Raw genomic sequence first — 27649 nt, forward strand, 5'->3', positions numbered from 1 at the left:
GCGGCTGCTCCAACCCTTGGAAAAGGCGAGCGAGCGCCCTCCGGCTCGCCGCGCTTACCCAGCTCCGGCACTGCGCCCGACGCAGCGCTAGTTCCCGTCCCCAGTGCCGTGCTTTGGCCGGGTGTGCCCGAAAGTGAAGAGGGGAGGGAGGCTAGAGACAGATCCTGAAAACACCCTGGCCACACACGCTGTGGCTTAAGCTCTCTCTCAGCGCCCGAGCGGAGACAGCGCCTGCAGCGTTCTGCGCCTGTGAGGTCCGCGCTGCTGCCGGGGAAGAGCCCACCTGCCCGCCCGCGTTCCGCCCGCTCAGAAGTGGGACTCGCAGCTGTACTGCTCCGGCAGCGTCCCGGCTCCGGGCGCCCTCGCTCCAGCTAGTTTGGAGTTCAACCCTCCGCTCGGCCGTCGGCCCCTCGTGCCTTTGGAGTGTACCCGCGCGACGCAGAGAGCCGACGCGCCGCCAGGACCTCGCTATGGCCGGGGCGCGCAGGCTGCTCTGTCTGTGGCTGGGCTGCTTCTGCGTGAGCCTGGCTCTGGGAGAGAGACTGAAGCAGCATTTCGTAGAGCTCCGCAAAGCTGTGCCAGGCGACCGCGCGGCAGGTGGTGGCCCCAGCCCCGTGCTGCAGCCGCACGACAAGGTGTCGGAGCACATGCTGCGGCTCTATGACAGGTACAGCGGCGGCAGCGGCAGCGGCAGGGCCGAGGCGGTGCGGACACCAGGGTCCTCTGAGCGGGGCTCACAGCCTCTGCGCCCCTGGCCCCTGCGAGAAGGCAACACGGTTCGCAGTTTTCGAGCCCGAGCGGCAGGTGAGTGCCGGAGGAGCTCCCCTTCCCGCGGTCCTGCCCTAGGTCTTTCCCCAGACCCCCCACGGCTTTCTTGTCTACCTTATAGTACCCTATAGTGCTACCTAGAGATTTTCCCTCTAGGAAGCTGCCCTCCGAGCCCGTCCGTCCCGTCACACTCGCATTTCGCCAGCGAGTAAGCCAGTTTTAGAGTCCAAATTGGGAGGGAGATGTGGAGAGAAGAGAACCCAGCAGCAGAGAAGTCGTCTGGAGGAACAGCGTGGGGGAAGGGAAAGGGCTACCCCCAAGCCCAGCGTATCCCTCCTGCCCTGGGTGGCTGGAGCACCTCCGCGGTTTCTTAAGTCAGTCGATGTTTCTTAAGTCGGTCAGAAAATTTCCCTTGGACTGGGCTTTAGCCATGTTTACCTAGAGGCGGATGTCACTTTATGCCAACCCCAGAGCACCACAGAGAAGTCATACTTGAACTAAACGCCTTCTCCTCGCCTTTTAGACAGTTGCTTCTCAAGACCTTGCACCCCTCTTCACTCGCGTCATCTGTGTTACTGTAGTTGACACTTTCTACTTCATGATTCCTTGGTGTCGAACACACAAACTAAGCCAGGTGCTTGGGTGTTTCTACTTTTTAAAACCCACCTGGGAAAACAGTGGTCGTGCCATCCACCCTGGGAGGAGTAGGGGTGGGAGGGGCAGTCTTGGATGTAAACATCTCTTGGAATCTGCCGATGAAAATCTGCTCATCCCATTTTCAACATACAGATCACTGGACTAAAATTCGTGGCTTAACAAGGTTTCTCCTGGCCCCTGTGGTGAAGGGAATAACTTATGCTAACAACGTGCATCCCTTGTGCTAACAGCTTTAAGGAAAGTTTCCTGGACACTAACTCCGTTTATATGCTTTGAGGATGCACCAGGCTTTTCGTTGTTGTTCACTGTATGCATGATAAAGGGAAACATAACTGCAAAGCCTGTCTTCAGTGAACCATTGAAAAATAGCCAGGAATCTTCAAGTAAGGAGGCCATGCCTCATGCTCTATCAAGTCTGTCAAAATCACTAGAAAGAAATCTCCCAACGCTTTGATATGTAGGACTCCTGGAAGAAAGGAAAACCAAAGCATCCATCAAGGAAAGCCCTAGGCTGACACTGTAAATACACTCTAGAGCTCACAGGCATGATGACATTTACAATAAATATGAATTATGCCTTCTAATGTAGAAGTCTTTAGCTAGAATCTGAGCTGAACCAGATTTCACTTTCTTCTTCAAACCGTGAGCATAATCTGTAGGAGCTGGCCTTTGCTAAGGAAACAGAAACCTTCTCTGGGTTAGCCACTTGAGGAGGCTGTCCTGACAGCTGACCATACCAGTGAATCCTGTTTACTTTAGTGCAGCTCTGAGGGCAGAGCTCAATGAAACAGAGCTGTGGGAGCAACAAGAATTAGAAGGAAGCTGAGTGGGCAAGGCAGGTGGATACATGACGATACTCTAATCTCTCTTACTTTGATATTAATTTTCTTGGTGATATTCCTAGGGAGCGGCTGAGGCACCTAAGAGACATATAGTATTTTTCGTATCAACAAGTTTCATTCTTTGTATGAATCACAAGGTTTGGAGATGGAATGTGATTTTGTTTCATTCACACATATTGTATAGTTTTTTTGTATGTTTGTTTTAGGCTGAGTGAACTATGAATGGAAGATGGATAAGGATTTGGATAACTTAGCTTCCGTATGCTTTTTGGCTTCAATTCATTTTGTGCATTATAATTTCAGTGCCCTTTATCAGCCTTACTGTAGTTTTATGCCATTAAATGGTAAAGTCTGATATAGAGGCCAGAAGTTCCTTGAAATGATGAATTGTGGCTTCGAGCATATACACAAGGCTGTGTGTCCTGATAAGAAAAGTAATCCCTTTAGCATCCTAGAGACTGTCTTAATGACTTATTCATCAAATGTAGACACTGGTTTTTGTGGAAGCTTAAGTGTCATGTTACTACATTGAAGACTCATGGAGGGGTGGTTCACGTTGGACCTCTTCCAAGAGTGTTTAGTTACTAACACACTAAAAAGACCTTATTAGAAGGCAGTTCTGGCTCTAATAAGGCAGGACTCCGGGAAGGTGCTAAGGCTTTCATGTGTGTCCTTCTTTATCCATATCAGCATTTTCATAACACCCTTCATCTGGTGACATATGTTTTGATGTAGGTGAAAGATGCTGTCTGCATTAATAAATTAGATATGTTTTCTTGTCTATAGTATTTAGCTTTCACAACATATGGGCTTCTCTGTACCAGTGGTGTTACAGATTTTAGTGGAAGATCAGGTGGTGTGCTGTGTAGATGGAGTGGCTGCTGATCCGGCAGACTTTCCTAGTGCTTATTCAGGCTGAGTTATAGCCTTAGAGCCCTATTTGCTCCTTGGAACATACTTGATTAAAATTATTTATTGTTCTAAACCTAGAATATCTTTGGTTGAAATTTAGCTGCTGTGGTCTCTCTCTGATTACTTTCTACTTAAACTATTACTTGATGGTGGGTGGCATTCATCCTAAATACACTTTCTGCCAACCCCTTTTCTCCTTCCTCAACGCTATGCAGTTGATGTGCCAAAACCCTAAGTTTGAACTGCTCATAAGTCTTTTTGTAATGTGTAAGGGTTTACAGAGAGATAGGTTTTATCTTTCCTTTGTAAAACGTAATTTATAAAATTATCGATGACTGAGAAGTTCAGCTTAAAAAAAATACACCATCTTGAAGGAAGACAAGGAGGATATGAAATCAGCTTTTATATTAATATTAGTTTAAATTGTCCTTGGTTACTATGTAATGAAAGAAGAATTGTTTACATGAGATTTGCCCCTGGCTTGATCTTTTAAGATGCTTTGTGTTCATGATAATTTCTCATCATTCCCATAGTCGGTTAATCCTATTTTTCTTAATCATAAATTTAACCTCTTCAGGAAAAGCCATTAAAGAACACATGTTCTTATTAGGAAATTGTCATTATTTTAATTTATGGCATATACTACAAAAAGATTACATTTCAGTGGATATGTGTCACCTTTAAAAAAATCAGACTTCATAGATAAAAGAAAACTCAAGTAATCTCAACCCCAAAGTGAATATTTTTCTTCATTGACAAAGGAGAGAGTCTTTCCTAATATGAGCAAAAATCTAGAAAATTAAAATATTTGACGTATTTCTGAAGTGCAAGGCTAAAATATAAGGCTTTAGGAAAGACGTAATTAAAAAGCTAAATGAGCACTCCAATAGGAGCCATTGCTGTAAAACACACGGCCAGTGGGAAAGCATCATTTTTGATGGGTTTGATGGTAAGAGGCTCTAATAACTTTATTAAAACATGGTTACCTTCAAATTCCTGGCACTGAAAGACTAGGCTTGAAATTAAAGAGTACTTAGATTATCTGACGTTTTTATTCAAAAGACAATAGTACATCTGGAGAGGGGGGACTGGATGTGCAGCTGCTTTGAATTACACACTACTTTGAATACATGATAGCCCTTAATGAAGTTTTTACTGTAATAGGCAAGACAGCTTTACAATCTCTGACATTTAAAAATCCATAATGCCATGAATTCTTGATTATCCATGCTAATGGAAAGGAGAAAGAGAATGAGTTACATAAAAATAATTTAAATTTAGCTTTTTAATATAATTAGACACACTCAAAGAGACCAAGAGATCATGCGGGTCAATGAAAAACTCGCTTAAGGAGATAATTTACTCAGGGAATAGTGGTACATTAAAAATATATAGGTAATTAAGAATATATTAAGAGGATTATATACGTTTTATCTAAGCAATAGAAATTTGTAAGCACTTTATTGACCCGGTTCAGATTTTTCTAAAAATTAGGTAGGGACACTAGCGTCAAATATGCTTGTAAGCGTTTTGAAATTATACAATTGTGTATTTGGAAGAGGCATTAAAGAAAGCAAGTCCAACCCCTTTCTCATAGGGGAGAAGAAATGGGTGTTACGATGTATTTGCCAGACAATTTTCAAACATACTGAGCTAATAAACTGATCTAATTTTCTAGGAGAAAATTTTGTAAAAATGGGATCTTCGGAAGATGTTAATAGGTGTTACAGAAAATTGGATTCCGTGGTCAAAGTTTGGAAAAATGATCAGTTTTTTCCTATGGGATCTTTCAGGGCCTTTAAATGCTAGTGAGTCCCCTTAAGATTCGATTGCTTCCTTCTCAAGAAAGCATGTTAATGTTAGAGAATTGTGGTTCTAAGATATCTAGTTGGGGAAACACTGGTTCAGAGCCTTCTTAATTTCTCAAGAAAAAATATATGCAAAATTCAAGCGAAAGCTGTCTTATTTTTTATTTCTTACTTAGTACCTATCCCAAGATGTTTACTTACATTGTTATTTTGGGGACTTGGGTCTAGTTTTCAGTGTACTATCTTCCCGCTTTCATGTTTTAAACTTTTGTGAATGTAATTTTAAGAGTCTGTCATTAAATTCCATTTTTGCTGTTTCTTTATGAATTCTTGTTCATTGTTTTCTTCTATAGGATTAAGATTTATTATTTTACAACTAGTATTATTCTTTTAAAAGAAAAGCCACTTTATTTGTGGAAGAATTCATTAAAGGTCATATACATCACTTTGTTAATCTTTTGTCACCATCATTACCTTGATTAAAGACACATTTACTCAGGACACCCATGAAATCCCATATATAATCCCCATTGTTTGTTGTATTTATTAGATAAAAAACAATCATACCTAGAAAAAAACTTACTGAAAATTATTGAGCAACTTTACATATACTTTCTATTCACCATTCAGGATTTTTGTACTACAACATCAGAATCTTTCTCCCAAAATTTTGATGGTTTCCCCATCTATTCATTTTGTATATCCTAGTAATCAGTATCTCAATAACTTTTTTTTCAGTGGTAGTAGTGGAAAGAAGTTTGGCATCACAAATAGTCTCAGCTTGAGCTTTCCTATGCCAAGTTTCAATTCAGAGCAAATTTTTAACATTATGTTATGAACCCATGAAAAGAGAATTTTGTAATGGAAACACTGACATAATATTAATCAAGTGATACAAGTATACCAGGATAATATCTACTTTGGACTGTACTAAATGATGACAATGTGTCTGAAGAACACTCAAATGTGGAATATATTTAGAAATCCATAAAATTGCTACTCTACTCACATGTGAATATTTGTAATTCACATATTTGTCCTAGCACAAAACAGTACTCTTGGTAGCGTACATTTTTCCGGGATAATATTTTTAAAAGCATGATGTCTCTTTATCTAAAACATCCACACTTAGGTCATAGAACCAATTGATCATGGTGCGTTTATGGACTCCTTCAATAATCTACCTTCCTTTAGGATTCATCTTTTCTTGGCAACAGGATGACAGTAAATGTAGTTTCTTGATTTTATTTGGGCACACTATGAAAAAAAGTGTTTAGACCAATTGATCTTACTGTATTCCAGCTTAAGTAAGTTCTTTGACTTTATTGCATGAGGTTCTGTTAAATGTTTCTTTTATAAAATAATTGCATCTAATGGTTTTAGAAATGCAGAGTTCTTAGTCCAGTCCTCTGATTTTACAGTTAAAACAACTGAGGCCCAACATGACCTTACTTGCTTTTCCTTCAAAGAATACTTTAATTGCATGGAATTAATTTAAGACTGAATTGAGTATAATAGCTGCACTTAGGCATCAGTTAAGAAAAATGATTTTCAAGTAAAGAAGAGATTATTAAGAGTTTTGATTTTTCATTTATCTGAGACTACGAGTTAAGAGATCTAAATGCTTATCTTGGCTGAACTGATAATTAATAAAGTCATCTAATATTGCTAGGCCTATTTTCTCCATCTATAAAATTGGTTGAATCATACCTACTGTGCCAGTCTGACAGAAAAATGGTGACACTCAATTGAGAAAATGAATATGAAAATGCACTGAACATTTAGAAGCCCTATGTAAATGAGATAGTCTTAATATTCTTAATATTTTGAGAGATTGTCTCTCTTTAGCTTCCCACAAAGCCTTAAACATAACTACCATGTTGATAATATGCGGTTTTTTGGAGCACAAAAGATATATCTGGGTGGGAATGTAAACAGAAAGGTGGCAGTCCTCTTGTAATACGATCTATATCATCCCAAACCTACATTCAAGAAGTTCCTCTTTCTGTCCTGATCTTGGTGGCTGAATGGGGCAGGGTTATACCTTTTTATAGTGATTTCTTGAAGTTAGTTCTCAAATTATGGTCTCTGAGTTAGCAGCCTCAGCATTGCCTGGGAACTTGGTAGAAATTCTCCAACCCACTCAAGACCACCTGCTGAAAGTTGGAGGGTTGGATGCAGAGATCTCCGTTGTGACAAGCCATCGAGGTGATTCTGATGCGTGTTTGAGACCCACTGCTCTAAGCTCATGTCCCTAGAGCTTTGAGTATCATATCATAACCAGCATCTGAATCTAAGTTGATTAACGTGCAAATCCTAGCCCTTTTTGTGGGCCTGCCCATGAACAAATGGCTCATGAATTTATGTAATGGTAAGCTTCATTCACTTTGGAAGGTATCTTATTGTCTTTAGGACAATTTTTGCCCTGTAGAGGGCTTCAAAAGTAAGTTCATCAAGACCTCTTACCCTTCTTTCACAGCTGCAGAGAGTTTGTGGCCCAATAGAACTGCTAGGGGGAAGAGGTTGGGAGCAGAGGCCTATAAAGAAAGTCTCTGGAGGGCAAAGAGCATATCTCATTTCATTCTTGTATTCTGAGAACTCGCATAGTTTGCCACATAGCAGGCACTCAGTAAATAATTTAATTGATCTGAATTAGATGTTCAAGGGACTAGATAAGAAAAGGTAGTAGAAAAGCTATCAGCCAGACAAAAATGCTTTAAAAATAAATTTGCCATAAAAGAATTTCTCACAAGGCATTTTAACATGTATATGTTGCATGAAAATACAATTCTACTTTATATACACTGTTCTAATGCTTCTTTTCTGATGAACTGGAGAGAAACCCCACACAGTACTTACACCCAAGAAAGGCTTTTGCTGACTTTGGGAACTTGAAACTACTTGAAAGTTTTTTCACTTTGGTGTTAAATAAGCAACACTTTGAATCTGGTAAATGTACATATTTGTTCATTCAAAAAGTTTAACAAATATTTTTAACAAATATTTTAACAAATATTTTTCAGGACATAAATGCTCCATTCTGTGCCAAGTACTAGGAGTTCAAAGATTTATAGGACATAGGTCTGCCCTCTGAGAGCTCACAGTCTAGGAATGCCCTTGGGTGGAGGCTAAGAGTAGATAAACTGATTAATGAACATTTTGCTATTCTAGAAAAACATACATTATATCATCTTTGGCCTTGTTTTACTTTGGACATAGAGAATGGTTGTTTTGAGAGCCCATAAAACTCAGTCATTTGACTGGGACTCTGTAAGAAAAACAAAATTCTGTGATTTGGTGTCCTATTTAAAAACGTTCCATCTTGCCTTTGCCTGGAAGCTCAGCGTGGCATAGAAAACTGCGGTCTTGACTCAGCGATATGCAGCAAGTGTTTCACCGGGACTGCGGGTATATATGGCCCTGTTCTAGGCACCCCTGGCATTTCTAGCAGCTGTACTTTGTTTGGAGAAAGAAGTGGGAAAAACATTATTCTTAGTTACATATTTTCTGTATGACTAAAATGTTTTTCCTGCTTCCTGGGGATTGAAGTAATCATCAAGATTTCATTTTTGTCTATTTGTTTTAAAATCGGACTTTACATAGAAAGCTTTCCATTGTATGTTCTAATTCCCTTTGAAAACGTTCTGTGTGGGCCAGCACGAAGGTGAACTTCCACTTACCACTCCCTGGGCACTGCCTCAGCTACTCCTTGAGAGGGGCTGAACTATTGCAAGAGTACAGCTGCTCCTACGTCACAGTTTTCTTGCTGAGTCCTTGGTGTCATTCGGTGCAGGTGTTTTGTTTTCAGATGAAAACAGAAATAAATTTTCTGGCTTATTTAGCAATCAAGCTCCTCAAATGCCATTAGGTAATAGAAGATCTGGCTTCCTCTGCAAAATCCATTGCTATATGGCTAACTTCTATGGTCCTTCATTTTTGTTTTTCTATAATGAGTAGTGGCCTATGTCTGTTTCTTCATGAAAGAAGCATTTACTGAGCACAGCTTAAGAGTTAAGCCCTATGCGAGGGGCTGAAGAGTCTGGCGTTAATTACTATAGGGTCTTTCTTGTCTTTAAGGAGTTTATGGTGTTAGGAAGGAGCAACGATATGATGAAAATGGTAATAGAGGCAGAGTCCGAACGAAAGGAGTGGGTGATCGTGACAAATTTGCTTCAAGAGGTGATACCTGTGCCTTGCCTTGGAAACAAACCTGGAATCCAAAGAGAACAGGGGTGGGTGAAGGCATTTCAGGGAGAAGCAGCAGCAGGTGCAAAAGTCCTAACAGGCGTGCAAAGGGTAGCGTGGCTTGTTTAGAAACTCACTGGACTTCTAAACCCCTTTTCAATTCACAGATATTATGATGCTAGGAAATTCAAAATAAGATTATAATTCCAGTGACAACTCCTAACTAGACTGCGGTAGCTGTATCTCTAAGGAAAATCCAAGCTTGTGCCAGTGCCAGCAAACAGTGAGAAAACAGCACCACCTATTGGTAGTTACATTTTGGCATCAAAAATATTTCCTTGGAAAGAACTGGAAATAAAGCTGGTGGTAGTTCCTCGCAAGGGATCTCTGTGAGATTACCAAGTTCACCTTTGACACCCTCTCTACCATAAAGAGAACCTCCTGTAATAGTCCTGAATTATGATCATCTATCTTCTGTTTGCCCAGTCCCTAAAAAGGGTCTCAGTGTCAGACTAGACACTTAAAAAGTCATGACATATTGGCCTGGATCCTACCTCCATTCAACTGTCACCTTTATACCTCATTCTCTGACCTTAAATGAGGTATAAACATGAGAGTGAGGTATAAACACTGATCTCTCTTCAGCCTTCACGTATTTGTAAACAATTCTCATGTCATTGCCCAACTGTTTTTTCTTCCTCCAGGCCATGTATTTTCTATTTATTCAACTCAAACTCTGGAGGAAAGTTTCTAGACTCTTCGACATCTTGGTTACTTTCCTAGTTGCTTCTTTATTAATGCTCTTCGTAAAATGAGAGCACTTAAAATTAAGCATGCAGCTCTGGATATATTTGGATTGGTGTGGCATGCGGTTGATATTTCGTAGTGCCCGAAGACTATAAACAGCCTAAAAAAATGCATAAACTATTGTTTTGTAACCTGATAAACCTACCATTTTAAAATATCATTATTATATCAGTTTGATATTATTAATCAGAAAGTATACCTTGTGTTTCTGGTTCAGTAATTTCAAATAGATATATATTGGAATATTTCAAAAGAATAGAGGTGAACGTTAAATCATTTTTTATTCATTATTTGAACATAGATATCTGTGTCCATACGTAACTCTGCTATCAGTCCTGGAGAAGAGAGGAGCCTGCTGCAAAACTCCTGTTATTAAGTATGGGAAGATACTCATTTGAAAAGTTAAATTAATATAAAAATTAAAAAATAAAAAATCAGAATAATTGAATAGATATTATTATCACATATTTCTACTTGGAAGGAGGTATTGTCTCATTCTTATTTATTGCTTCGTACTCATTTGCTCATCTCCATGCAACTCTCTTACTACTATTTTTGTCCATTGTAAGTACTAAGTATTCATTGAGTTGTTTGGGGGGAAAGAACATTGACTTGCTCAAAAATTAAGTGCTTTAAGGTCAGAGAGGGCAAAAATAAAGTGTGGGTTAGAGAAATCAAGGAACATTTTGTGAAATGGTTGAGATTTCAAGCTAATTAATTGTTTAAAAAACTGGGGGAGGAGGGACTCTCGAATAGGCAGAGATTGTGTGTCCCCTAGCCTGTGTGCAAATGACAAGAGCAAAGTCATCAAGAGCTGGGCATAATGCAACATCTTGGGTTAGGAGCTAAATGTGAATTGACCATTCCTTTTCTGAACTTAGGCAGCTTACATGTCTGTTAGGACTTCAAATAACTAGATTAATTTGTAATTTTTTATATGTTTCTATTTAAAACATTGGAAATATTGCTTATGCAGAAGTTTCCAGATATCTAGCATTGCATACTGCTAGAATGTGCTCCTTGCATCCCCTCCCCAACACTTTTTTTCCCTTCATTCTTAAAAGACTGTTTCGAAGGTGACCTCCTTCCTGGGTGTCCCTCTTCCCCTTACTGAGCAAAGTTAATCGCTTGCTCCTCAGTGCTCTAAGAGCATGGTTAACGCCTTTGCCAGCGAGTAGCATCATCATGGCATAGCTATCTACATATTGCTTATTAATTTTTTGCCCCGCCAGCAGTGATCATTTGTGCAGCCCTGAGACCTAGCCCAGGGTCCAGCACTTTATAGGTGTTCAATTCATATTCCTTAAGTAAAACATTTGTTTTGCTTAGGTTCCTGTTCTTTTTTGGTTGTAGTGGATGTGGATGTGTAATTCACAAATAGCACAATTAAAGCTATATATATAATCCCTATGACATAAAGCACTGATGCTAAACTGCCAATTTAACTCTATTTTACAGCAGTTTATTGATCTTAGACTTTTGATTGCAGATTGAACCAATCAAGGACAACTGGAGGAAAAATTAAAAAGTAATCACCAAAATTATCTAATATGTCCTTGATAAAGGTTAGTATGTTTCATTCTAAAAGGGGAAATTTTTTTGCTTGATTTACTTTTTGGTGTGCATATTCATGTTTAGCAAAATCCCAATTCTTCATTGCATTTGGAAAAAAAAAAGATGCTTTTTTTCTTTCCTTTTGAGCTGTATAACTACTAAAACTGGTGGTTATTCTAGACCACCACTGTCCAACAGAAATTTAATTCGAACCGTAAATATAAGCCACATATGTAATTTTTAAGTTTTATTGTCCACATTTACAAATATGAAAAGCAACAGGTGAAATTAATTTTAATAATATATTATCTTTAAAATGTTCTTCATTCAATTCTGAAGGGAGAAGGGTTCCCCACACCAATAAGCATTCTCACTCAGTTCTGACACTGTATACCTGGAGGTAGCATCAGATTCCACAGATATGCTTCTAACCAACTGCCTAGAAATTGGAGGCTCATATGACCCCTCCTTCAATTCGATTAATTTGCTGGAGTGGCTCAGAGAACTTAGGAAACTCATAAACTCATAAAATTATCAGTTTATTACAAAAAGATTTCTCATAAACAGACATATGGGGAAAAAATGCATAGGGCAAGGTAAGTGGGAAGGGTGTGGAGATTCCATGCCCTCTCCAGGTGCTCCAGTATCCCCCAAATATTCACGTGTTCATCAACCTGAAAGCTCTCCAAATCCCATTCCTTTGGGTTTTTATGGAGGCTTCATGACATAGGCATGATTAATTAAATCATCAACCTTTGGTGTGACCTTCAAACTCAGGCCCCTTTCCCTTCCCCCAAAGAGGTCAGGGAGGTGGGACTGAAAGTTCCAATTGTCTAATCACTTGGTTGGTTCCCCTGGCAACCAGCCCCCATCCTCACCTGGCCTCCAAAAGTCACCTTATCAACATAACAAAAGACATCTTTGAGGCTCTCTTAGAAAATTCCAAGGATTTTAGGAGCTCTGTGCCAAAAAAGGGAAGAGGATCAAGGATATATTTATTATAAATCACAATATTACAATACTTAACCAAACATATCCAAATATTATCATTTCAATGTGTAATCAATATAAAATATATTAATGTGATATTTCACACTCATTTTTGTACTAAGCCTTTGCAATCCAGTGTTGTGTATTTTACACTTACGGAACATCTCAATTCAAACTTCAGTGGCTAATCACTATCATATCGGACATGCAGTTCTGCTTAGCTAACATTCGTTGAGTTTTTACTATGTGCTGTTTGCTTCACCTCCATCCTTTCAATTACTTTTGACAACTCTGCAGTTGATATTATTGGGCTCATTTTGCAGGTAGGCAAACTGAGAATTAAAGAGTTTAGATTATTTGCCTGAGGACAGCTATTGAGCGCATTGGAGTTGGGACTGGGCCATAGGGCTTTCACTTCAAAATAGTGCTCTGAATTAAAATAAAAGCGATCAGAAGAGGCCATAGGCAGGTTTCTGGAACATTTATGGGACGATATTGACGATTAGACACAAAGGTGAGGGCCGGTTAACAGCAGGTCACAAGGTGACTGGAAGCATGTTTGAAAGATGGAAACAGTTTGAAGCAAAATGTGGGAGAAAGGAGCTCAAGTGGTTTACCCATTAAGACAATACCACCCATATCCCTCAGAGTTCATTTCTTCCCTGCCAGGATGTCTTGTTTGGCAACCATTTGATTGCCACATACTTGGAACAGAGTGACTTCTCTTCCTTCCATTTTAAACTTCCATCTGCTACACAAAGTTTGGGTATATATGATATGGTGACTGGTATGAACTAAGACTAGGGTCTCAAAAGGTCTGTAAAATATCCTGGTGTCATGGATTATACAGATGTGCACAAATGTCAGTTTCCTCCTTTTTCCTTCATGCAATGTTGAAAATGAGTAAAATATATTTCTCATTGCACTTCCCTTGTGCTTAAGGACTCAATAAACTCATTTTAAGTTTCCACATCTTTGTAAAAATATTTTGTTTTTACTGAAATCTGTTTTTGATCAAGAAAATAATTTTACAGTTGCGTGTATGTTTCTGAAACAAATATGTATATAGAGCAAGTGCAGAGAGGAGGGCTCCAGCTCTGGTGGCCGATCCCAGGACTGGGGATTCTTGAGGTCACCCTCAGCCTTGAGTCTAACCTTAGCCTTGAGTCTCACCTGCTAACTCATTAGATGATCTTAAGAGAAAAAAACAACTTCTGCCCTCACTAATCAATCTCCCATTCTGTTACACTCTCTCACTTCTGAATTTGAAGAATTAGAAATATAATTGCCTAGTTTAAATTATTTAAATTAATTTCAACTATTAAATTCATGGAATATTATAAACTTCCAATAAGCTCCAAACAACATTAAGTCTTTATGACACTTTTGAATATTCAGTTCATTTTTTCAGATATCTTATCTGAATATTGAGATATATGGTCTTGCTTACCCACTCTCATCTTGCACTGTAAATTATTGCAATAATAATAATAATTTATATTAATAAACACTTATTGGACCCTTTATAAACTGCTATACACACATTTCATTTAATTCTGATTATCTCCATTTTATAAATAAGAAAATCAGCTTGTCCAAAGCGACTAAGCCAGGACTGAATCAAGGTAAGTCTAATTCCACCAATGCTTGTAACCAGTAGGCTGTCCACTGCCTCAGGTAAGAAGCTATTACAATACTCTGCCAAATTTATAGGAATGGTTCTTGGTAGTCTCATAATGAATGGTAATATGTATATAGAGAGATATACATATACACGCAATGGAATATTACTCGACAATAAAAACGAATGAAATCTTGCCATTTATGACAACATGGATGGACCTAGAAAATCCATAAGTGAAATAAATCAGACCAAGGAAGACTAAACCATATGATTTCACTTGTATGTGGAATCTAAAAAAACAATACAAATGAATAAGCAAAATGAAACAAAGCAGAAACACGCTCATAGATATAGAGAACAAGCTATTGGTTGCCAAAGGGAAGGGGAGTGGGGAAATAGATGGAATTTTAAAAAATAAAAACAAATTTTTAAGACAGGAAAATGATCACAGCCCACTGAGGGAGGGCGGGGGTGACCTAACAAAAATAATAATATTAATAATAATAATAACAATAATACCCAACAAATCCAGTTGTTTAAGTATAAAACAAGATAAAGCTTATAAAACACAATCCAGAAAAAAAATTTTTCTACTATTATTATTTTGTCTTTTTTAATGGAGATGAAATTGACGTGACGTAAAACCAACTATCTTTAAGTGAACAATTCAGTGGCATTGGGTACCTTCAAAATGTTGTGCAACCACCAAATCTATCTAGTTCCAAAATATTTCTATCATTCCAAAGTAAAACGTCGTACTCATTAAGCAGTCTCCCCATTCCTCCACATCTCCAGGCCCTGGCAAACACCAATCTGCATTCCAGCTCTATGGATTTACTCGTTTTGGACATTTCATGTAAATGGAATCATATAATATGTGACCTTTGGTTTCTATGTTCTTTCTTTTAGCATACTATTTAAAAGTTCATCCACACCATAGTATGTATCAGTCCTTCATTCCTTTTTATGGCTGAAAAATATTCCATTGTCTGGATATACCACAATTTGTTTATCCACTCATCAGCTGATGGACATTTATACAGTTTCTATCCTTGGCCATCATGACTAGTGTTACTATAAACACGTACTTGTTTGAGTACCCATTTTCAACTCTTTTGGCTATATATGTAAGGGTAGAATTTTTAGGTCACATGATATTTCTACGTTTAACTTTTTGAGGACCTGCCAAACTATTTTCCAAAGCAGCTGAAGCATTTTACATTCCCACCAGCAATGTAAATGGGTTCCAGTTTCTTCACATCCTTGCTAATACTTGTTATTTTCTTTTTTTCCTTATTAATTTGAGCCTCGTATGTGTCAAATAGTACCACGTTGTTGTTTTGATTTATACTTTTCGAATAACTACTACTGATGTCGAGCATCTTTTCATGTGCTTGTTGGCCCTCTATATCTTCTTTTGAGAAATGTCTATTTGATTCCTTTGCTCATTTTTTTATTAGTTTGTTTGACTTTTTGTTGTTTAGTTGTAATTTATATATTCTGGATACTAGATTTTCTCAGATATATGATTCAAAAATATTTTTTACATTTTGTAGGTTGCACAGCCTTTCCTGATAATGTCTTTTGGTTTATCAGTTTATGTTTTTTCTTTTGGTGCTTGCACTTTGGGTGTCATAGTTAAGAATACATTGCCAAATCCAAGGCCATGAAGATTTTTACCCCTACGTCTTCTTCTAACAATTTCATGGTTTTAGCTCTTAGATTTAGCTCCTTTTTTCATTTTGAGTTAATTTTACATATGGTGTGAGGACCTATTTAGTCCTGTTTACTCTCTCTTTTCTTTCCTTCCTAGGAACTCTTGAAAGCAAGGGACTGCATATTTTTAACCTGACTTCTCTAACCAAGTCTGAAAACATTTTATCTGCCACATTGTATTTCTATATTGGAGAGCTAATAAACATCAGCCTGAGTTGTCCACTGTCTAGAGGATGCTCAAATCATGCTCAGAGGAAACATATTCAGATTGATCTCTCCGCATGGATCCTCAAATCCAACAGAAATCAAAGTCAACTCCTGGGTCATCTTTCAGGAGATGTAGCCAAATCTCACCGAGACTTTGTGTCCTGGCTGTCTAAAGACATCACTCAGCTCTTAAGGAAGGCCAAAGAGAGTGAGGAGTTCCTCATAGGATTTAACATTACCTCCAAAGGACACCAGCTGCCAAAGAAGATGTTATCCTTTCCTGAACCTTACATCTTGGTGTATGCCAATGACGCTGCCATTTCTGAGCCAGAGAGTGTGGTGTCAAGCTTACAAGGCCACCGAAATTTTCCCACTGGAGCTGTGCCCAAACTGGATAGCCACATTAGGGCTGCTCTTTCTATTGAACGGAGGAAGAAGCGTTCGACTGGGGTCCTGCTGCCTCTGCAGAACAATGAGCTTCCTGGGGCAGAATATCAATACAAGGAGAAGGGGGTATGGGAGGAGAGAAAACCATACAAGACCCTTCAGACTCAGCCCCCAGAGAAGAGTAAGAACAAGAAGAAACAGAGAAAAGGACCTCACCAGAAGAGCCAAACACTCCAGTTTGATGAACAGACCCTGAAGAAGGCAAGAAGAAAGCAATGGATTGAACCTCGGAATTGCGCCAGGCGCTACCTTAAGGTGGACTTTGCAGATATTGGCTGGAGTGAATGGATTATCTCCCCCAAGTCCTTTGATGCCTACTATTGCTCTGGAGCATGCCAGTTCCCCATGCCAAAGGTAGCCATTGTTCTTTGTCCTGTACTTCTTATTTCCATAGATTGGTAAGACACACTGAGCAAGTTGAGTGTGTTTCATTTACAAAATCCACCCAGACATTTATTTCATCCTAAAGTGTAATAGGTAATATGATTATGCTTGTTTTTTCTTTAATGATTGTTAAAATAATATGAAATCAGTATGGGTATGAAGAAGGATATGAGAAAAAATGTATGCGCAAAGTTCGTTTATATGTTGCTTACAGACATGGTGCATATTCAGCCATGTGGTCTGTTTAGCTATGTATGAGTCTGCACCGGGTCACAATAAGCAAGTCCTGAATGGCGGAAGGCTGACTTTGGAGGGGCATTCAGAGAATGAGTGGATGTCATGGGAGCAAAGGGGAGGGCAAATTGAATTGATGTCCTGATGCAGAATATTTTTTGATAGAAGTATGTCAGTGCAGCAGACCGATTAAATGTATGTCCCTTGTGGGGTGAGTTGTCCCCACAGGGGTCAGGATAAAGGTTGGGCCAGGTAAACTCACCTCATAAAATCTACCAGATGTTTATTTCATTTGCTGTCCTGATAAACATCAAAAAGGACAGTAGACTAGGATACATAGACCCTGTAAACTCCTAAGACTCATTTTAAGTGATTAGTTCCTACCTGTAACTCTTTCCAAATAAATAGAGACTGTATTGTTTATCATATCAGTACTCAGTATTCTGACAAATATATTTTCAGAAGCCTCCCAAATACCATCCGCATCTTGCTCAGCAAGTCCAGATGACTGTTCACTTCTAACTTAGAGTTAGTAAAATACAGTGGTGCCCTCTGGCCTTCAGTTAAGCTTACTGCTGCACTTCCATTCCTAGCTTGTAATAGTTTGAATTTCTGTTATATAATAAAAAGTGGTTCTAGAAACAGAATTCAGAAGAACAGAGTTTGATTTTTTTTTTTTTGCAAAACTTGAAGTATATCAACTTTTGCTGTTACATGATAAAGAAGAAAAAAAATCCTTTGCTTATAAATCTTTAAAATAGCATATTCATAGTCCAGTCCTGTGATCACTGGGACGGTAACGTAACACGCATAAAGCAAACGACCAACTGAACAAAGCCATGTCAGCCTCAGGGCCAGGAACTTGATTGAAATTCCATTTTCTTGTTAGAAGGATAGGCTTTCTTGTCTAAAAAGATAGGCTTTCTACATCTTCTAAGACTTTTTCAAAAATTTTTGCTGATTTCATGTTGTATAAACCCAAACACAAAGTAAAGATTATATACATTTACAATTATATAAAAGCCTTATCTTGCTTAATATTCATACAGGACATTTCACTCATCACTCAAAAGTTTTTCAAGTGGGGATAGAATTTAAAAACACACAACAAAGATGACAAACATGACAGACAGTGATGAATCTTTATTTTAAAGAGTGGCTTGCTTTGTGGCGTTGAGAGGAAGAAATGGATTCAAAGTCTGTCTCTAAACCCAGAATGACTGATTTTAAGTGGGCCTCTGAGTCTTCCAAATAACTGTTCTCACTCTCATAAACTATAATTTCTCTGGGTAGCCTGGGCAAGGAGTTTTTTCTCTCCCCTTCTGACTTCCAGTTTCAGGGCCCGGGAAGCTATGATAATGCCGAGATATTAAGTCAGTTAGCTTTTCAACCCCTACCTCTAGAGAAATGGCCTTGTCTCCACACTTCAAAATTACCCCATCTCCTCTTGGCTCTGCCTGCTTTTTCTGTTCAAAAACCTTGCTGTCGCTTCAGCAGAAATTTACCATGGTTCTCGGTAAACTAAAGAATATAATTTAAAAACTTATGTGGGATAAGTTAAGAATGGCAGAGACAATTTTAAGGAGAGAAGTATGTCAGTGCAGCAGAACGATTAAATATATGTACTTGGTCATAGCTGAGGTTCTTAACCTTAACGTGCCTGCAGATTGCCTGGGGATCATGTTAATATGTAGGTTCTGATCCAGTGGCTCAGGGGTAGAACTTGTGATTCTGCATGTCTAACAAGCTCTGATCTTGATATTGCTGATGCTGATGATCCAAAAATCACAATTTGAGTAGCAAAATCGAGAGTTGAATTCTTTTGGCTTGAATCTTGATTCCATCTCTTATCAGCTATGGTTTTGGGGAAGTTACTCAAACTCTCTGCATGTTAATTTTCTCATCTTTGAAATGAGTATAAGAATAAGTAATAAAAGTAATAGTATCTACACAATAAAATCAGTGGGAGAATGAGATACTAGATTACCTTGCACATAGTAGGCACTTCATGAATATTTGCTACTGACATTATTATTAATGGCCATTGTTGAGACTGAGAAGAACAGAAAATTAAATGTAGGGGGCTGAAGAAAGACCACATAGGAAAAAGGATCAAGAGACCGAAAGATGTAAGACAAGAAAAAGTTTGGTAAATGTTTCCAGTCTCTTTTTGAACATCACAAAGCTTAAAATAGGATTCTCCCTGTGGGTTCAACAGCCCGTAAGCTCCTCCGGTAACGGTTCTTTGGAGAATAATAGAATCAGGAGAGCATCGGCTTCAGCAACTGAACTCATCATAATATTTATCAAAACTTGGAATGGCATCAGAACTCCAGGGAGACATAACAGGGATAAGTATGGAGTTTTCTCTCTGAGCTTGAGGTTTCCTTTTGCCAAATTGAGAGTGGAAGTTTGGCTGTTACATGGAGTTCTCAGTCTCTCATCACCTAGTGTGGATCTGCTTAACTTTTAAAGCATTCTAGTGGTTCCCTTTAAGCCTTCCAGGTTTTGTGGCTGTCAAGTGGCACGGTCACCAAAAGGATGGGAAACATGAAGCAACATAAAGCTGCTACATTAGGGGTAATTAATTGGCATGGTCGTTATTAGCACAGTGTCCAACATGGTAACTGGAGTGAACTGTTTAAATAGAAATATAGTCAGAGCAGTGGAGGAAAATGAGGTCTCTCACCAGACCAGTACAAACACATATGGAATAACTGAGACGCCAAAGAACTTTCAGACTCTAGATATACATTTTGCCCCAGAGAAAAGTCCTCCCAGGCCAGACTCCTCTGCTGGCCCTCCTTCTTCTTGGCCTCCTGAGCAAAAGCCTGCTCTCTATGGCGGGGCTCTGTGTCTGCAAAAGTCGGCAACCTGTTCTGTAATTCAGAACAGCTGTGTTCTGCCTTTCCCAAATTCCAGGCTTTGCCCTTTCACTGATTCCAATTAGATAGTTTCTGGGCTATCACACCCATGTGGGCTGGACTGGAAGAGTGTGGAGCAAAACCTCATGGCCTGGGTCAGGAGTGAAGGCCCTTAGCTGATGACATACTCTCCCCAGCTAATGCATTTGTAATCAAATTCAACTCGAGGACATCATACACAGCTTGGCAGGTGCGGGCCTGACCACTGCAGATTTCATTCACAGACACTGCAGTTTGGATTTTTCTGATTTCTAGCCCCTACAGCCAATCTGTTCTCCTAGGGAGAGACCCCTGGAATTCTGCCATGAAATGAAAAATACCCATATAGCTAAAGCCAAGTCGTTTGCCTTTGCCTCTCTCCTCACCACCTTAGCAAAGATGGAAAACAGAGATTTCAAGTGAAAATGATTGAACCGTTGTTGCTGCCAAAGATCCAAGAGAACCAACAAGGATTGGAGGAATGAAGTAATTTTTCATGGAATAGCAAAGACAGAATCAGGCAGCTGAGAATCTAAACACTTTGAACCAAGCATGCCCTATAAAAAAGAAATTCCCATTTAATGAGTTCAGAATGATACACCCTCGATTAATTTCCTGAATTTTCCAATTCCCATCTCTTATCATAATCATGAACTCTAAAAATCTTAAGTCTTGATGTGCTGAATTACCTAAGGGGAAACAAACAAACAAAAAACCCACCTAAACTAATAAGAGTGAAGTCATATTTCACCCTCATTAAAAAGAGAGACTAGGGAGGGAAATAGCACAGAGTTGCATTTGTGATTGATAGATTTCTCAAGCTATATGAAGAGAGTCATGAGGAATGTGATCAGAATTCAAAACAACCAAAAATTATAGACTGCTAATATGCTTCAGACGAGCATTTTACTGCATGGATCTTCTGTGCATGACATAATTACTTCTGCTAATGGCAGCTTGATCAGGGGATTCCATAGTGAAGAAAAAAAGGAGGAAACTCCCTGGAAAACTGAGAAGTTCCTGATAAGACACACCAACTCAGAATCACGGGCTTGCGCTGAATTCCACGAGCCCACCAGAGACTGCTCAAAGTTTCTAAATCTATCATTTGTGAGTTAGAGCTTTAAAAAAAAGGACAAGAATTTTCCTAGGAAACACCCATGAATATTTTCCATATCTACTCTGGGTCATTTGCGCAGAATCTTTTATTTTTGTTGTTGGGGATTATTTCCATAGAAATAGGTAAAATGGGGGGTATGCTCTTTCTTATAAGTACTTATTCAGTGCCTAAAACATGCACTGTTCTAGGCACTGAGGAATAGCAATGCATAGCAGTCTTCGTCTACTTAAACAGATCCACTTAATATGAAATTTAAATATTATAGGAGTCACTAACAATAACAGAATAATGTCAGAAAAATCTGTTAATTAAAAAACTCCTTTGGGACATTATCATAAGCTGTTTGGATGATTGAGTCTTAAGAATAAATCAATGGAGAAAAGGAAATGTCTGCAAAAGTTTTCTTTGGAAATTACCAATACTGACGAAATAACAAACAGTAGCTATTGACCTCTATTGTATAAAACCAATTGCATTTTGTGTCAGTTACGCAGATTTTTATCGATGTATAGAGTACAGGATATGAAAAATAGAACAATGTGGACTTCCTTTCTTTAAAGGGAGAATACCTTCCTTTGCAAAACTAATTAATTGAAAGTTAACATTCTTTTTTAACATATATTTAAGGTCTCTAGGAAGAAAGAGTAAAAACAGTTGTCCATCATTAAGGCTAATTTTTAAAATAATTTATGCTTATTCACAATAAAATTGAAGGCTAATGTATGGATAATATTTTCACTAAAATTGAAATATGGGATGAGACAAATCAGATTTGCCCTTTCTCTGACAAAAAGAATTCTGTTTGTTTTTTTTTTTACATAGTATGCCAGATTTCTATATTATTTGCCTCTCTCTTGGCTTGTATGTACCCTTAACCTTTTCTTTTTTTCCTGTTTCCTATACTAGGAGTTTTAGAAGTATGAAATTAAAATACCAATTCACTGGGGCAGAGCTGCCTCCGAGCCATGAGAAACATGGCTCAAAATCCTGAAATTAAAAAGCCAGAGTTTTGTCCTAAATCTTACTCCTGAATTCACATGCGATCTCTGGCAAGTTACCAAATTTCTCTTTCAAAATATGCTTAAAACAATACTGGTTTCACCTGCCTCAAAGAGATATTGGGAGAACTAATGTTGTGGTGCCTCTTGCAGAAAAGTTCTTCCCACTCTGGCACTACCCAGACATTCCGGGCTTGGGAAGGTGACCGTCCTTCAGTGCTGAACAGAGCTGTCCAGTGCTCGCTAAATAAAACCGCTTGTTTCTCAGGAACAGAGTTTACCCAAGCTTCTTTGGTCAAACTTCTGATATACACGGGATAACCTTAGCCGCCCTAGATTATTCTCAGATCTGGCCCACTATTAGAGCACTTTTAACTCTACTGCTTTGAAGTCTGAACCCATGGAGCAACAGTGACCCCCAGTGGCCAATGGTTTGGTCTTATTTTGTGTTCCTAAGGAAAGGCAAATACATACTGGAGTAATTATCCAATTTATCCTGGTGGCAACTATGAAATAAATCAACTGCCCCTTGACACTCTTGGTTTTATTTTAACAAAAAAGTATAAATATCACTATAGTAGCAGTAATAATGTATCAGTGTTAAATAGGGTGCCTGTTAGAGTTACGATTGGCAAAGGATCAAAAACAAGTCATTTTTATTGCAATCTCATTATTGAAAACATCCTAGGATATATTAATCCTGTTTGGGGATGAAGTTGTTTTTAATTAAATGGTTCTTGCTTAGATAACTGGGTTTAAACCTTCACTCTACCACTTACTAGCTATTTGTCTTTAGACATGTCATTTAACTTTTCGAGTCTATTCCTTTATGTAAAATGTAAGAAATGGTAGTTTTGTCATAAGACTAGAAATACTACGTGCCTTAATAACATGCCTTAATAAATGATAACTATTTTGGTGGTGGTGATGTAGGAGAGAGGGCTGGATGTGTAATGATGCCAGGACTTTATTAAATTGTTGAAAGGAATTCATTACACATGCATTTTAATGATAAGGAGTGAAGAGTAGAAAGGCAGTTCCACTTAATTTACATGTTCTTCTCCCATTTCTTTTCTAGTCTTTGAAGCCATCAAACCATGCTACCATCCAGAGTATAGTGAGAGCTGTGGGGGTCGTTCCTGGAATTCCTGAGCCTTGCTGTGTGCCAGAAAAGATGTCCTCTCTCAGTATCTTATTCTTTGATGAAAATAAGAATGTGGTACTTAAAGTCTATCCTAACATGACAGTAGAGTCTTGTGCTTGCAGATAACCTGGCAAAGAACTCATTTGAATACTTAATTCAACAGTTTATTTTTATGGACTTTTTTTATTTGCACTGCCAACACATTTCATTACAAAAGGTTTTTCAATAGTCAAAAGAGAATAAGCAAATATACTGACAATTTCTGCCAAAAAGAATTGGACTGTATTTGTTTCTGAATGTAACTAAAAACAAGATTTTAGTAGGTATGGACACACACTCCTTTTTTCAATCACACAAGAAAAATGATAACAAACTGTTTTTAGAGCTACTAGATAACACAGTGATTTATTTTTATAATGGGTTTTCAAAATAGGTTGAAAAAGCAATAGCTTAACACTTATCTCTACTCACGGAGAATAATTTTGTATTTTGAAGTAGGCTTGTTGCCTTAGATTCCTGAGCAATTCAGCAAGTGCTAAATAATCCGACCAACTTCGATGTTTATCTTAAAATTTTCTGAGACTCTTGTTTACCTGTGTTTTTCTCCACACAGCTCTGTGTGAATAATCGAGTGGAGAGTGTGTGCTGAGTGTTAGCGTATGTGTGTGTGTGTGCACTGCCAGGTGCCTGTGCCCTCTGCAGGAAGGTTTGCTTAACATGGTTTTATAATTCGATCTACACATGATTCTTTGTTTTTTTAATTTCATGTTCTGGCAAGCACCATTCAATTATGAGAACTTTACCAAAAAGGGTAGAGTGATCCAAGAGCATGTGCAGAGAGTTACCACTTGGCCCAGCCACTTAATTGGAAATACAGTTGTTTTCATTTCATTGCCTCCCAGAAAAGGAAACCAGCAACCCAATTTTCCAAAACCCAGATGTAATTCCTCTTCTATACCTCTTTTTCACAAGTACTTTCATTTGTTCTTTTAAATTTAATTCAAAAATCCTTCCCGAAGCCATTAAATTTTTAGTTCTCTTGCTATGCTTTTACTTCCTATGAAGTAATTAATAGATACCGAGGCTCAAAAACTGATGGAATATTGAAGATGTCTTTAAACAACTGATTTAATCGCAATCACACGTTCTTCAGTCACATCCAGGTTCCACTTTTTCACGTGGAACGAGGCTTTTGGCTCAGCCATGGAAGCTATTTTGCAAAATTCACTAACAATTATCCACCAAGAAAGGGAGTCAAATATAGACACTATGTTTTTGCCCATTTCCATTTGTAATAAATACCTCCTCTTATACTTTGGCCCTTGAATATCGTCTCAGATATCTTTCACTCATGATATTTACATATGTGACAGAAATGTTTTCAAACCGTGGATTGTTGTTGATGTTATATCTGTGGTTAATCCTCATCTTAATTCAGTCTCACCTGATTATAGACAAATAATCCATTTCAGAGGCTGTGAAGTATCGGAAGACATGGAATTTCATTTAGTCTCTTCCTATAGCTTTCTATGGTGGTTCACCATTTAGTAAATATTTATTGAGCATATATTTTGTAAAAAAACACCACGTTAACCATGTGTCTTTAGTGTCCTCACTGATGAAATGATGATTCTGCCTGGCTGACCTGGGACACTCTTCTGACATTGAAAATTTGGCTTTATAATACTAGCAATTTCATGCACATTTCCTTGAATGGATAAAAGTGAGATCTAAAAACCCGGTAGGCACTTCTTTTAATAACCAAAGGCAAGAACATTCTCCTCTTCAGTGTTGTGAGCATGGAATTCTCTAAGTGGTACTTCTATTTTATTGGAAACCCAGTAAAGATTACGATGAAAAGAAGCTCTTTGGCACTTTGAAGCACGCAAAGGTTGGTGTGCACGTGTGTTAACTTAGTGATTGAGACATGCCAGTTCTGATTAATGAATCAAGTTCTGGTGCCTGAGTTACTGTGTTTTTTATGTTTATTTTTTTGTGCTGGTAGCATAAAGTTAAGATTCAAAATGAGATATGTGATAAAATTACTTTTTAAAACATTTTATCAAAGTTTAAAAGCAAAATTATATAATAGCAGCAAGCCAGCTTGTGGCCACCATATTCTGGTCATATTGTTTTTCAGTAAATAAAACTTCTTTTTCATCGGTAGATTTGATGAAATTCTTAATTTAGTTTTATCTAGTGCTACTTCAGCCAAACCTCTAGCAATTCCTAGGATTATTTCTCAGCCTTCTTCTATCCAGATGTCTGTTCGCTACCCTTCTTTATTGGACTCGATGCCTACTTATTACAAATTAAATCCTAAAATGGCCAAAAAAATCCTCTAAATAATAAAAATTTCCAAGTACAAACTAGTTAAGATTTTATTTTAAGTAACAATTTATATGGAAACACTGTGAAAGAGCTTGGGTACTCTCTTGGCAATCAAAATAGTTTTTGACCAGTAGTTATTTCTGAGTGGCCTTGTAACCATCATTTCACTACTGCATGGAGGACATATTATGATATAAACAGGAAAAGTATTATTCACAAAGAATAAAGGAAGATAACTTTTCAGTAGTGGAGTTGAAGTAAATGAGTTCATATTTTAATTAATAAAAAATACTTAAAATAGTTGGAAAATTAAGTGACTTTCACAATTTGTTAGGTACTAGCGTCTGTATAATTACTATGTAGACTTTTAAAAAATCTTCTGGTATAAAAGTGGCAGTGGTGAAAAGAGAAATTACATTTGTAATGCCATTTCCTAAGTCATGATTCTCCATCGCTCTCTCTCCCAACCCCCACCCCACTTCGACTCCTAGATGTGAGACATACATGTACAAACACAGTGACTTAAAAAAGGAATCTTTTTTCAATAACTATTCTCTTGAATTTAAATTCAGGGGCTGCCAATGTCAATATAGTATTTTCAAAGTATTTTATTGTAACTTGTGTAAATAATACACAATTTACAAGATTTGGGGTTATAGAATTGAAACTGGAAGATTGGATTCCCCAGATCTTAGGACTACAATATCCCAGATACATTTTTACACTCACCTAGCTATATATTAACTGAAGATCATTTATTCATTAAGATTTTTACCTTAATATTTCTGAAAAAAACTTTTGTTGCCCATTTAATATTTTCATAGACAATCGTATGTATGTAATACTATTATTAGTCTGACATAAAAAAAGTTTATATAATTACATTATTCAGTTTAGTCTTTCTGCTTTCACTTCTCTATGTGCTAACAAGTAACTAATCTCTGGATGTTGATTTCTTGTTAAATCAAAGTTGGGTTAAAGAATAGCTATGCACGCCTGATGTGTAAGATTAACTATGAGATTAAAAGATCTTGGGTAAGTCTGACTTCTCAGTATAGTTTTTTTCCCTTGAGAATTGTATTTTAATGTAGTTTATAGGTGATTGAATGATCTCCCTTTTCTAAAAATGAATCCTTCCCTTCAGCTTTCTACATAGTTTTTGTAAATCTTTTAGTAGAGAATTCAATGCTTGTACAGTCAATGGCAATTTAAAATATATATATTATATGTGTATATGGAAAAACTTTAAAGATGCTTTTAATTTATTTAATGACTGTTGCCTTCCTATAATGGTAATAATTTTCATCCTTAGATGGTGAGGAAAAAAACTCTTTTTACTATAGTTATTACATGTAAAATGAACTTTGGTTCTTTAGTCAAATCCACTAAAGGGGCGCATTGCAGTGAGACTGTGAAGGACGCTTCACTACTGATGTGTAAGCTTTGCTGAATTTGTATCCTTTTCCTCCAGTAATGGAGAGCTTTTCATTATACACTATGAAAATAAAAAACAAAAAATTGCTTAATTGAACTTTTTCCCATTCTTTTCTACTTATCATTGGGAAAGATTGAATTTTCAAAACTTTTCAACTGTGCTGCATTTGAAAAGAGGCAATAAAACTTAGGCATAGAGTTGGACATTTTCAGATTCAAATGGTATCACAAATAGAGCATCATAATCTACCATCACCATACATGATTAACACTGTGAAATAATATTGAAATATACCCGTAAAGGGAAAATTCTTAGTTTTGCAAACTTGAGAAACTCAACTTGGAGGATGGGGGTTCTTGTTTAACCATAAACTCCACATTTCTCACTTTGAGATTGTTTTATTCTGGATGCCCGACTCACTATTTTGACTATAACTTTATTTCATCAGTCATTGTTACTGTTTTAGAATGAAAAGCATCTAAATTGAATGATCTCTGGCCTTTTTTTTTTTAAGCCTATAGCTTTCAAATTTAAAAAAAATGACCTGAGGATAAGAAATAAAATATGCTTTTGTATTATTTTC

At 37.7% G+C, this 27649-nt stretch overlaps 1 protein-coding gene across 1 annotated transcript; it reads left to right on the top strand.

Annotated features, from left to right (window-relative positions):
• BMP3 (bone morphogenetic protein 3) lies at positions 1-27474 on the top strand. The gene is made up of 3 exons (XM_039845556.1): positions 1-804; positions 15961-16871; positions 23235-27474. Exons 1-3 carry the CDS (start codon positions 471-473, stop codon positions 23424-23426), a joined length of 1437 nt encoding a protein of 478 aa, XP_039701490.1. The 5' UTR covers positions 1-470; the 3' UTR covers positions 23427-27474.
• The last annotated feature ends 175 nt before the right edge of the window (positions 27475-27649 follow it).

Source organism: Pteropus medius, unplaced genomic scaffold, assembly GCF_902729225.1.
Source record: "Pteropus medius unplaced genomic scaffold, Ma_sr-lr_union100, whole genome shotgun sequence".
Taxonomy (NCBI): Eukaryota; Metazoa; Chordata; class Mammalia; order Chiroptera; family Pteropodidae; genus Pteropus; species Pteropus medius.